The sequence below is a fragment of the Calonectris borealis genome, chromosome 4, assembly GCF_964195595.1.
Source record: "Calonectris borealis chromosome 4, bCalBor7.hap1.2, whole genome shotgun sequence".
NCBI lineage: Eukaryota > Metazoa > Chordata > Aves > Procellariiformes > Procellariidae > Calonectris > Calonectris borealis.
In genome coordinates, this window is record NC_134315.1 from 10,423,763 (window position 1) to 10,435,699 (window position 11,937).

General features: G+C 36.9%; 1 protein-coding gene across 3 annotated transcripts in view; it reads left to right on the forward strand.

Moving 5' to 3' along the window:
• Nucleotides 1-11,014, forward strand: part of FAM193A (family with sequence similarity 193 member A) — an 81,938-nt gene extending 70,924 nt beyond the window's left edge. For all 3 annotated transcript variants that reach the window (XM_075148594.1, XM_075148592.1, XM_075148593.1), the window contains 4 exons: nucleotides 1,368-1,598; nucleotides 3,474-4,317; nucleotides 7,316-7,397; nucleotides 10,129-11,014. In XM_075148594.1, coding sequence (XP_075004695.1) covers nucleotides 1,368-1,598; nucleotides 3,474-4,317; nucleotides 7,316-7,397; nucleotides 10,129-10,222 — 1,251 coding nt within the window. In that variant the 3' untranslated portion in view covers nucleotides 10,223-11,014. The remainder of the gene's footprint in view (nucleotides 1-1,367; nucleotides 1,599-3,473; nucleotides 4,318-7,315; nucleotides 7,398-10,128) is intronic.
• The last annotated feature ends 923 nt before the right edge of the window (nucleotides 11,015-11,937 follow it).

Consider the following 11,937-nt stretch of genomic DNA (forward strand, 5'->3'; position numbering starts at 1 on the left):
AACTTAGGCAGTGTAAGTTTAAATTATACTTTTGTCAAAGGAAAACCCAAACTGCATTTTCCCTGTTTTCACTATTACAAACAATTTTATTTACTGGTGCATTTTGATAGGCACTGACTTGTATTTGTATTTAAAGGGTGTTTTGAAGAAATTATGAAGTTCTAAAGTATGCAGGTTATACAAAATCTTTTCCCTTATGTTCTTTATTTTAATACTTTGTTTGAGGCATCCTTAAGTTAACTTCATACCACTAACATGTCTAGTGAATTCTTGTAGTCATATCTTTTCATTTGCACAAATGAAATGCTAAAAGCTGTTAAGTTGCCACAGTAATTTTTTTCTTAACGTAAAATTTCGTTTTCCTGCTGGCCTCGTTTGTAAATCTGTCTGTCGTCTGTTTTAGTAATCAGTTAACCAGCTGAATTTGAGTCTCTGGCATTTTTTTCCTATTTGAAGTAAAAGCTCAGTTTATTGGCCATGTATTTGATCAGATGCAGTTTCATATTAGGGCTTGAAGTGAATTAAAAGCCCCTGCCCTGTGGCTGAAAGGGGCATGGAGGAGGTCCCATTTCTCGTTGCATGTTCCCACCATGTCCATGATTGATCTGTCTTTGATAGTCATCTGATTGTACAGTAAGTTATTCATTTTGCTGAAGTGGCAGAACACTACAGGATTTTTAAGTTAATAGGCTTTGTTTTGCCGGTTTAATGAGTTGAACTGGTGTAGCTCCAAACAGATGGGCACCAGATCTGGTGCAGGAGGGGAGAGGGTTCAGGCAGCAGGAGGGGAGGAGGAGTGAGGAGTTGAGAGGCAGGAGCAGTGGATGGGAATACAGATATGAAACAAGAATTGACGCAAGGATTCAACTTGCAGCAGTGTTAACAAGTTAATGATGCGGCTCTGCTGGAGGTGTGCTGGCACGCTTCAGTGCAGGTAATCAAGCCTTCACAGTTACAGCCTGGAGGCCCATGTAGCCCAAACTCTGAAACAGACTTCATTGAAAATGGAAACAGCAGCAAGTGTCTGCTCCTTTCAAATTTTCAAATGTGATATACTGATCACAAGAGAATATGGAAATGGTTTTTTTGCTTTTAAAAGCATCTTTGTCTTCTCACTTGTGCATTCCTCCACAAGATCAGTCATTCTTTCAGTTGGAAAATACAGTTCACAAGCTAGCACCAAGTCTGACATATCTGTTTGCCTGTTAAATACACCTTTAGGTACACACACAAACAATAAGGAGTTTGATATTAAGGTTTGGACCTTCCAAGTTATTTGAAGGTCTCTAAAACTTCAAAATCTCAAAAGTATTAGGTCAGTGAAATATTTACATTTAGTCACTAAATTTTTGTCTCATGTCCTTCAGCCTCCAGCTGCACCAACCAGTAGAAATTATGCAGAGATGCGGGAAAAGCTTCGTTTACGTCTAACAAAAAGGAAAGAGGAACAGCCGAAGAAACCAGATCAGATCTCTGAAAGGGAAAGTGTTGTTGACCACCGAAAGGTGGAAGACTTGCTACAATTTATAAACAGCTCTGAAACCAAACCAGTAAGCAGTTCTCGGGCAGCCAAGCGAGCCAGACATAAGCAAAGAAAGGTAAGATATAAAAGTGTGTTTATCCTAGACGTTATGTTTTTGAATCTGTGCACTCTCCGTAAGTATACCACTGTATACTGACTTTATAATAATGGTATAATTGTTTTCTGTGTAGTTTGTGGTACACTGCCTGTTTGTATGTACACAGTTAGCTTACCTGTTCTGATGCTGCCTGAGGAGTTACGTAGTAGACTGGGAAGATTCCTCACAATGTCATTGTCATGTCTTTTGTTGCACGTCAGCTTTATATTGGAATTACCCACACTTAAGACAGCTATTTCAAAGTGTCAGAAATATTCAGAATTTGATTGTTTTGTAGAATTGACATTTGAAAGTGAGGGAAGTTAGAAAACTAGTGTTTCTTTATTGGGATAATGGTTATGATAAAGTATCTCTCTAGGAAGCCAGGAAACATAAGGTCAGTGTTTTTATGAGAGTGGAAAGGTCAAGGTTTCATCTTTTTAGAATAATTGCACTGGGCACCTTGCTGTCCTGTTTGAAAGAGGTTAAGTGCTGTGCCACATGATGGCACAAAGGGCTATCCCAAGCCAGAGTGAAGTGGCAAGCTGCAAAGAGGGGGCAGGGAAGAAAAAATTACAGGTTGCTTTCAAATGGAAATTGGCAAAAACATTTCTAAAAAACTCTAAAGTGTAACAGTGAAATTATTTTTTTGAAAACAGTATCTACTGAGTTAATAGAGGAAACCTTTTTTTTAAGTTGAAAAAGCAGGATATTGGCTTTTCTCACTGCAGCTCAAATATCAGCCTTAGGTATGAAGTTCAAGGTTGCAATGAGATTGATTGCTGAATGTTTTTGAATTCTGGTGAGCATGTTATGTGACCGCACTGTAAATATTACTTGTTTGTGGTTTTGCTTGCTAGCACTAATTCTGCATTCTTTAAATGCTTCCATGGGTTTGGAAGACCTGATGTTCACAAGTTATATTCTTTATGTTCATGTTGTAGCATTATTCAGCAACTTGAGGGCTTAGTGAGTTATTTATAAACAAAATTCACTTTGCAAAATTCACTTTGCTCTTGCAATGCAGTTTGAGTGTAAGAAGTAGAAGATTCTCATATCGTTTTTTGCACGACTTCTATAACTGTGAAAAAATAATCCTATACAGGCACTTCTAAATGTGCAAGAAAATAAATGGACATGATTGTTCTCAGTGTACAACTTTCTTTCATTTTGCTAATGATGCAAGATCAATGCTGCACAGCAAAGTTTTAGGCATTTGCAGTAATGGCTGGAAAAAATCCCTTGCGTCTTTGTTTCATGTGATTAACGAACTTATGGCTAACAACAGAAAACTTTACCTTCCTTATTATTTTTGACAACTTTTAATGTAGCTCTGTCGTGCTTAGTGTTTTGCTGTAAAATGTTTTTAATGATTGCTCTTCCTAATGTTCATGAACACTGAAACAGAGCAACTCTGCTACCGTAGCAAGAGAACGGGTAAGCGATGCAACATGATGCAAACCTAAGTTACCTTGGTAATACATGCAGTTGTTGAGAATGAAGCGGAATGTTTTGTTTTCAGCAGGTTTTTTGTTTGTAGAAAGCTTTGGTATGGAGTTAAGCTTAGCAGCAGCAAAGAGAATATCAACAGTTGGTATTAACAACAGTCAAATATGTTACAGAAACATAGAAAATAGAAATATGGAAAAGATTTTAATGTACTTTAAATGTACTTTAAAGGGCAGCTTTTGTGTAAATTGTTATTTGCTTGCTGCGCAGGCTTCTGGATTAAGTATGTTCATAAGTTACAAATCCTAGGATTTGTAACGTTTATAGAGAAAAGTAGTAATAATCCCTAAAACTCTTAATTTCCAAAATATTTGTCACTTTCAATAAACTATTGTTATTTTGTAGCTTGAAGAAAAAGCTCGTCTTGAAGCAGAAGCCAGGGAGAGGGAGCATCACCAGTTGCTTGAGGAACAGAGGCGGCGAGAGGAAGAAGAAGAAGAGAGGCTGAAACAAGAATTACAACGGCTTCAAGAGCTTCAGCAGTTGCGGGCTGTAAAGAAAAAGAAGAAAGAACGAACAAGTAAAGACTGTCAGAAGGTGGACCTGCTTACTCGAAACTGCCAGGCAGTGAAGGAATCTGTCCCAAATGCATCCGAAGACATTCAGAATGGTACACTTGAGCAATCAGAAAAGATAGAAACCTCCTCCGGTTCACTGTCAAGACACATGAATCATACAGAACAGAGGCCGGTTTCAGAGACGGGCTGTGAACTATCCAATCCTGTAAACACTAGAGACTCAAAGCTGCTTTATCAGAAAGAGGGGAGTGTAAAGCAGCATGAGCCCCTCTCTTTTCTGCTTGATATTATGCACCAACATAAAGAAGGAAACAGCAAACAGAAACTAAAGCAGATAAACAAACCGTGTGCTGAACAAGTGAAAAAGCCTGTTGAATCCCCCAAAGCAGCTGAGATTCAGACTAAAACCAGAAACCAAATAGAATCCAAAGCAAAAGCAACAGAGCTCCCAACACTTGCAGAACCTAAAAAAGAGGAGAAGAAATTAAACAATAACAACAAAAAACAGTTGAACCATGTAAAGGAAGAGAAAGCACCCGTAACAAGTGAATCTCCTTCACCAAGTGAACAGCAACAAAATAATAAGCTAATACTTGCAGATTCTCCTCAACCAAAAGGCAAGAACAAGAAAAACAAGAAGAAAAAAGGGGACAAAGTCAACAATTCCATTGGTAAGTGTATAAGAAAGTTTGAAGAACTTGGGTTGGTTTTTATTGTTACCATTTAAGTCCAAAAGTTTGAAATCTTTATCTTCAGTCATTCCTGCCAACGTAAATTAGAGAAACAGGAAAAACTGGTGTCAGGAAAACTCAAGTAATTGTAATTATAATAATTAGGAGATGCATATAGTTTTAGTAAAGAGGTGTAGGATACTTTAAAGAATGAATAAACTAGCATATGCTGCTGGTTTTGTATGGGGATTTTGTCAGTTGAGAAAGCCAGTCTCTTCTGTAAAGCCTATCTTGCTTAAAATAAATATTTATAATAATTCAATATTGTGCTGAAATCCATTTTGAACTTCTTTAAAAGCAAGGTTGTTTCACATACAGCATTAAGAATATCGTCTAAAGTTGGTCTTACTCTTTGAGCAAGGAAAATAAGGGGTTTCTGCAGCCAAAGAATGATCATTCATGCATAAATACGCATTTTCTCAGTGGAAATAATTCCTTTCATATATTAATTACATTAACAGATGAAGTAAATACAAAAACTAATTTACTGTTTTTTATTTGCCACAGTGAAAACTTACAGTGGGATGTTAATTAGTTGATAATATTGAGTGTTTTTTCCACATGAATATTAGTTTGTGCTAGTAAACAGATTTTTTTTTATTTATCTGATAGAAATAATAAAACCATAGAAGATTGAGTTGACTCAAACAAGTGGCACTTGCATAATTTTTTTCCCAACGTATTTTTTTGTTTTCCTGAAAACATCTAACAGCTAATACCAGAGCTGAGAAGCGCACGCAGTGCTAGCTGGTTGGCTGTGTCAGCACGCAAATCTAACTGCCATTCTTGGGCACCAGTTTATTCCTGCACACGCTTGGTCCCTGCTGGGACTGCCAGCTGGGATGGCAGTTTTGCGGTACATCTGTCTGCTCGGAGCACCCAGTCATTCCCCTGGGAATCACCCAATAGCTGAGTGGTAACGATGCATAAATTAAATGTCCGTTCACCAGAATGACTTAATATTGCAGTTCTCACTGCTGTTCTGTCTGGTAAGCACATCAAGATACAAGACCTTAATCCTTTGGCAGTCTCTGCCAGTGTCTCAGAATACTTATGTTTATTAAGCTTTGTTACAAAAATGTAAACCAAATTCCTGGTTGTTGCAAGTGCTAGGTGTAGAGCCCAACTTTGTTTTTGTGGTTTCATGGTTGGGTTGAGTCAGCCCACCAGTTTTTCTTTTTAACTCTTCTTACGTTCAATGTTTCCATTCCGTGTCAATCAAGTAGTGATACAGCATTGAATCCTTTTCTCTGATACCTTAATTCTTGTGCATACTGTGTTGTGGTGTGTTTGGGTTTTGGTTGTTTTTTTTTTTAATTTACCGAGAAGAATGTACTCCAGTCATTGGAGTAAGACAAAACTCTAGAATTAGGAGCAGAAAGACTGGAGACATTTGAAGGAGAAACTATTGAAGGGGGTGGTAGTGGTGGAGGGTTACTGTAGGAGAGTTTAGGTAGCTTCCTACATCTTTTCTTCCTCCCTGCCCCTCACCTTTTTTTTTTTTCTGCTGCTTAAATCAAGTATAGTTACAATTTCTGAAAACGAATGTTTAAATGTGAAAAAACATGGGGATGTGTTTCTGAATTTATAAAGAGAGAATTGTGTTGCTCTCTGAAGGGTCAGGACTGGATCACCACTTTGAGTAGTTCTGACTTTAGAACTGCAAGAAAGATACTGTAATATACAATTTTTCATTTAGCTGTAATTTCTTAAAGACATAGCGTTGATGTACCAAATTAGCGAAGGCACAAAAAATGAACTAAGAAAAAAAATTAGAACTAGGGTAATTGAAAGAACATGAAAAAAAGGTAACAAAGTTTGGAGTTTTTTTAACTGAGTTTTAAAATTAAGTATTAAGGCAATGAACGTTATTGCTTTTGGTGTGATCTCTGTTTCTTGAAGAAATTTATTCTGGCAGGGTATTTTAACTCCTTGTTGTGAGGAGGCTGAAGAAAACTAGGGGTATAGAGATGCCATGTGTTTGTAGGGCTTTCTGGTTCTTCAGAAGTTGCACGGCAAAGATATGGAACTTTTGAACTACCAGGAATGCCTTTAGAAGAGAGTTGTTTGCTCTCGTAATCTCAAGGATTCTAGAGAGTCCTGATGTGTACTAGATGTTTTCGATTAGTTTCTGTGTCTCACCCTTTTTGGAACGGGTTCTGAAGCTTCTTCAGGAATGAGATTGGAGTATATATGTGGTAAGAAAAGAGACTTTAAGAAGAAAATGCTCAAATTGGTTTCTACAAAAATTTACACTTTCTGAAGCTTTTTTTTTTTAAGTACAAAAGAGAACCATACACGGACACAGTATAATATACCAACAGACTTTAAAGAGACTTCATTGCTATAGCTGAGGCCTAAATTCAGGCCATATTAAAATATGTTAAAAAACGTTCTAAAAAAAATTCCTAATTGTAGGTAGCGTGACTTAGACTTTTGCAGACACAGCCAGATGATCATGTCCCAGGCGGAGTACAGCAGCTCTACAAACATAGAATTCTTAAAATATTTTTCTTTATAAATACCATTTTTAAGATGTTTCTAAAGCTGCCTTTTTAATAGTAAGGCCAACAAATTTCAGGCAGTCAAACGCTATTCATTAGCTATCTGATTCGTCGAGCCCTTTGTATAAATTGACCATTCTAATGTGTATTCCAGGTTTATGGCACCTTTTGCAACCCATGCAATCAGTAAATTTACTGTTGATTCATCTCTTCCTTGTTCCCAGTGTAACTCCTTAAAGGCTAAGCAAAAGTACTAGTACAGGGTTTTTAAGTGTCTTTCTAGTTATAGGTTTCTATTAATTCAGCTTAAACATGAATAATCAATAGTCTACAAAGTTCAGGCAGTTCTCCAAAAACATCTTTTCAAGCTTCTTTCTCTCTCCGTCCCCCATCCCCATGGAATCTAATGTAGTATCATCCTTCTTCCTTTGTAGATGATGTGTTTCTACCCAAAGACATTGATCTAGACAGCGTGGAAATGGATGAAACAGAGCGAGAAGTGGAGTATTTTAAAAGGTAAAGTGTTGTAATCCCTACACATAAAGCTGTTGTGCTTCTTCCCATATGCCATATTTTTAAAAAAAAAAAAAAACAAACAAAAACAAAACCAAAAAAAATCCACACCACCACCACTTAATAGCTAACTCCTAGCAGAAAAGCCTGTGTTGTTACATAGCAAATCTTGTTACAGCTGACATTCTGAATACTGTAACAATCACCAAAGCTGTAGATTTATGGACACAGATCATAGCTGAGTAGCAGAAATACAGAATGGGTGCCAGAATCATCTATTTGTCCCCCAGGTTCTCATCAAGGCTTTCAGAATATCCTCAGTTACCATTTTTTTTCTGTAAGCAACGTTTGCATGAATATTTCTTTTATTATCCACACAGACTAAATACCAATTAGTGTTTAAAAAAAAAAAAAAAAGAAAAAAAAAGAAAAATGTTATGTTAGGTATTAAGTGTTGAACAAATAAAACTTTACATTTTAAATTTCAGAACAGATACTTCAAAAAGGTTGGTTCATGATGTTTTCTTCCTTGTTTATAGAAGCCATTAGTTTGGTATTTTATACTGTACATTAAGTAGAGATGTAGTGGGATATTAGCTTATGCCAATCATAAAGAGGGGATGCTTATGCTAGTGCAGTGACAGTAAAAAAATAATATGAACCTGTGCTTGTGAAACTTTTTCTGTGCATTTTGGCTGCTTTTGGGATTTACACATCACATTAGTTACCTTTAAATTCCTCAAATATGAGCAGACAGCTCATGTTTAAATAATGTAGCACATGTTCTTGCATAATATTGAAATCTACTCAAATTTGTGTTCTTTAATGGTGGCTGGGTATGCTAGTTTCCCATGAATACATCTAGTAAGCTTTTCATCACAATAGCCAAATCTGAAATGTTACAAATAAATCAGTTTCCTGCAATTGAATAATTTAGGACTCAACAGTAGTATTTCACAAAACAACTAAAGCCATTTGTTTAAAGGGTGGTTTTTTTTAAGAAAGGGCTTTCAGTATGGATTTCAAGTTCTTTCCTAAATTTATATAGTTTTGATAGTCTATGTGCCTGGGATGTAATGTGTGTCTGGGTCTTGGAAAAGACAGAGTACAACTGCTTCTCTGTGCTGCTTGTTATTACTATACAAAATGCATATGTCTGTGATTATTTGTGGGGTTACAATGTACCAGAAGACAAAATTTTCAAAAGAACATACTCTCTATTCTTAAAAATTGTTTTTGAGTGGTGCCAATTAAAGGATTTTTTTTTTAATAAAAATGTAGTTTTTATAGGTGAAATGTGGCATATATTAGATAGTGCTAGTGTTGGTATAGCATAAGCCTTTGTTATGGGTTTCATGAAATATTCTTAGCTTCCTTCAAGTTTGCAGTATCTGTAACAAGAAAATAGAAAGGTTCTTTTCACCAATTCTCTGCTTCCAATAGGACAAATGAAGCAGTGTCTTACATTTGTGGAAGTGCAGCTGAAGTTTGGAGATCAGCTTGTCAAACGTGATTCCAAATGAAGAGTTAAAACTTGTAACTGTACTGTTCAATTCAGTAATTGGTGTAATCTATTGCTTTACTGTCATCTGTTAGGAAGTGTGTGTTACCGTCCAATTTTTTTATGTATACCTGTTTAGAAAAGGTATCTGAAATGCCCTGATAGGTGCTGTTCTAGGGGAGAAAAACAGCTACTTAATGCCGTGAAGATACCTTTAATGCATATGTTTTCTATAACTTGATAATTTGCAACATAGTATGTAGAAGGCTAGCAACATTGCTTGTTTTAATAACCCTCCATGGCAATGAGCTGCATAGGCCTACTGAATTCATACTCTTTACTGATAGTTTGTTAATTCATCATCTTTTCTTCTTGCTTTCTACTGGCGTAATAAATGGATACATTAATTACACCCTGACTTCAGAATTAATTTTGCAAGCTACTTCTACCTTTAGTATAGAAAGAACAAAATAAGTTTAGTTCTTCTAACCTTCCACTGTACCTTTCTATTTCGCTCCTTCTGTCTGCTCCCCTTTTTTGGCTTTCAGTGGTTACAGAAGCTGTATAACCTTCCAGAGTGGGGCATGCGCTACTTTGATGCTGTCATGCAGCCTTTAGTCTAAACAAGCTACACCTTGCCTTGGTAAAGGACTTCAGCATGAATTAACTGTCACTGACATACCTGCACATGCCAACTTTTTGAAAAAGTTCTTCCATAAATTGTGTTCAGTGAAAGCAAATAAGTGGATTTTTGTTCTAAAGGTGCTTTTTCCAGGCATGTGGGCTGCTTATCTGCTGTATCATAAACAAACCTCCTTTCCCTAGGTCTTTGTCTCAAACATAACTTTGCTGTATTCAGAAGAGAAGCAGCAGTGTCCCATGCCATTGGTGCTTCTGCTTTACACATTACCTACTGCTTGTTCTTACTGTTCCAAGGTTTTTGGTAAATACAGCAATGTCAGCTCTGTTTCTAGTTAACATTCAGCTAGCTTCTGTGCTGCTAAATATGCAGTGTTCATTGCTACTTCTTTCACTTACTCTTGATAATGCAGTAGTGTTTAAAGTAACTGGTTTATGATGTATTTGAGTGATGGACAAGTGATCTTTTTTACGTGGGTTTTTTTTTTAAGAGGTTTAGTCTTTCAGAATGAGAGCTGCTCTTCAAAAGAGGGTAACGCCTGTGGTTTGATTTTAAGTATATTTGTTTCACTGTATCGCTTTTTTTCTTTTCAGATTCTGCTTGGATTCTGCCAGACAGACAAGGCAGAGACTTTCCATCAACTGGTCCAATTTTAGCTTGAAAAAAACCACCTTTGCTGCACATTGAAATGACACAATATGGGGAGGGAACCCTGCAGGAATCAATGAACGACAACTCCACTTACCTGTCCTGCTGTGCTGAGAGCTTATCTGGTCTTGAGCCAGTGCTGCCTTGCCTTGTCCCCAGTGCTGTGTGGATCTGCACTGAACCCTTTGGCCTGATAATTCTTGCGGACTGAAAAATTGCCACTTTCTACCTGAATTTGTTAGCTTGTGTGCTTGTAGTCTGTGAGTGAGACTTACTTGATTGTAGCTGTATGCCGTTGGAGTTGGAACAATAGCTCTTTTCCATCTCCTTCTGAATGCCTTGGCCTCAAAGACTTTAAATTGCTTAGGCTTGGGTGGAGGCCAAAATACTAGTTTGCATCATCTGCAGTGGCTCCTGTCACTTCTGCATCTAGCTATGTTTTGTCATTCTGACTCCTGACAAAGGAATGGACCTAGTCAGTTGTGCTTTCATCTGCTCCGGAATTCTCCTGACGTGACTTCATGAAAAAAGAGGCTCTTATGGGACAAATATTTCCTCAGTTCTTTCACAATCTACTGTTTAAGAGTGTACAAGTTACGCTATTTGTGTTTTGATTTTTTTTCCCCCCCCCGACTTGTAGCCAGCTTGTGTAAGAATACTTGCAGAATGAGAAAATTTAAAAAAGAACAGTACTCACACTATCAAATCTGTTATAGAGTGTATAATTGTATTAACACTGAAGCCTAACTGGCTACTTTTTTAACATATTGTTAAGTAATATTAAAATCATGTCTTTCTTTTTGAAAGATGGAATACATTAGTATGGCAGAAGACTTGTGTCTTGCTTTTTTCTGCTTGGGTGGGGAAAGGGAAGAAAGAAACATACCAAAAAAATAATGGTCTTCTAAACTAAATTTCATCTTGTGTCAGAATTGGTCAGTGAATGCTACTTAACTTTAGCATATTCCTCTATGAACACTTGTTTGCCAGCTTACCTGATGGGAAAAACTGCTATCTGCTAGAGCAAGAAAGACTCCTGCTGAATGCTAGAATTAAGCTTGTGAATTCTGTGAATTACTGTAATGCTGCTATTTCAATAGATAATTTGTGAGAAACAAGGTCAATACAAAAATTTCCAACTCAATGTCAGTGCAGAAATTAAGTAGGTAAGCTCAATGCTACTATCATGTAAATAGTTAACAATATAGTAATGTTTTACAGGTTGCATAGCATTGCCCAGTATGGAAGAAAACTGGTAATTTAGGATTTTGATTTGTGTAAAGATATTGCACTTGTAGAATTTTTTCTGATACTGCGCTATTTATTCAGAATAGAGACAACAGAAGCTTTCTTTTTGCCTCTAGATGACCATACTTACCCAAATTATAAGGCAGTCTTCCTTTTTTTTTTTTTAAAAAAAAAATAGGACTTCTACTCAGCATGTATTTAAAAGGATACAGCTTCAAAGTCCACTAACATCCTTTTCCAGAACCATTCCACATTTTTCTTTCTTCTACTTATTAACACATATTTTTCTGTGATACACCCGCTGGGCTTGGGACTGCTTTGCAAGACACAGTGTAATTATACTCAGCTTTGGACTTGAGAAGGTTTAATGGATGATTGCTTCCATGTCCCCTGTGAGGCCCAGATGTAGCAGGAAGATGGGGTTGGCTACAGACCACTGAGATATCTACAACTTCACATCCCTCTTGTTGGTCCTGGAGCTCCTATCCCAGTGTGTGCTGCTGGTG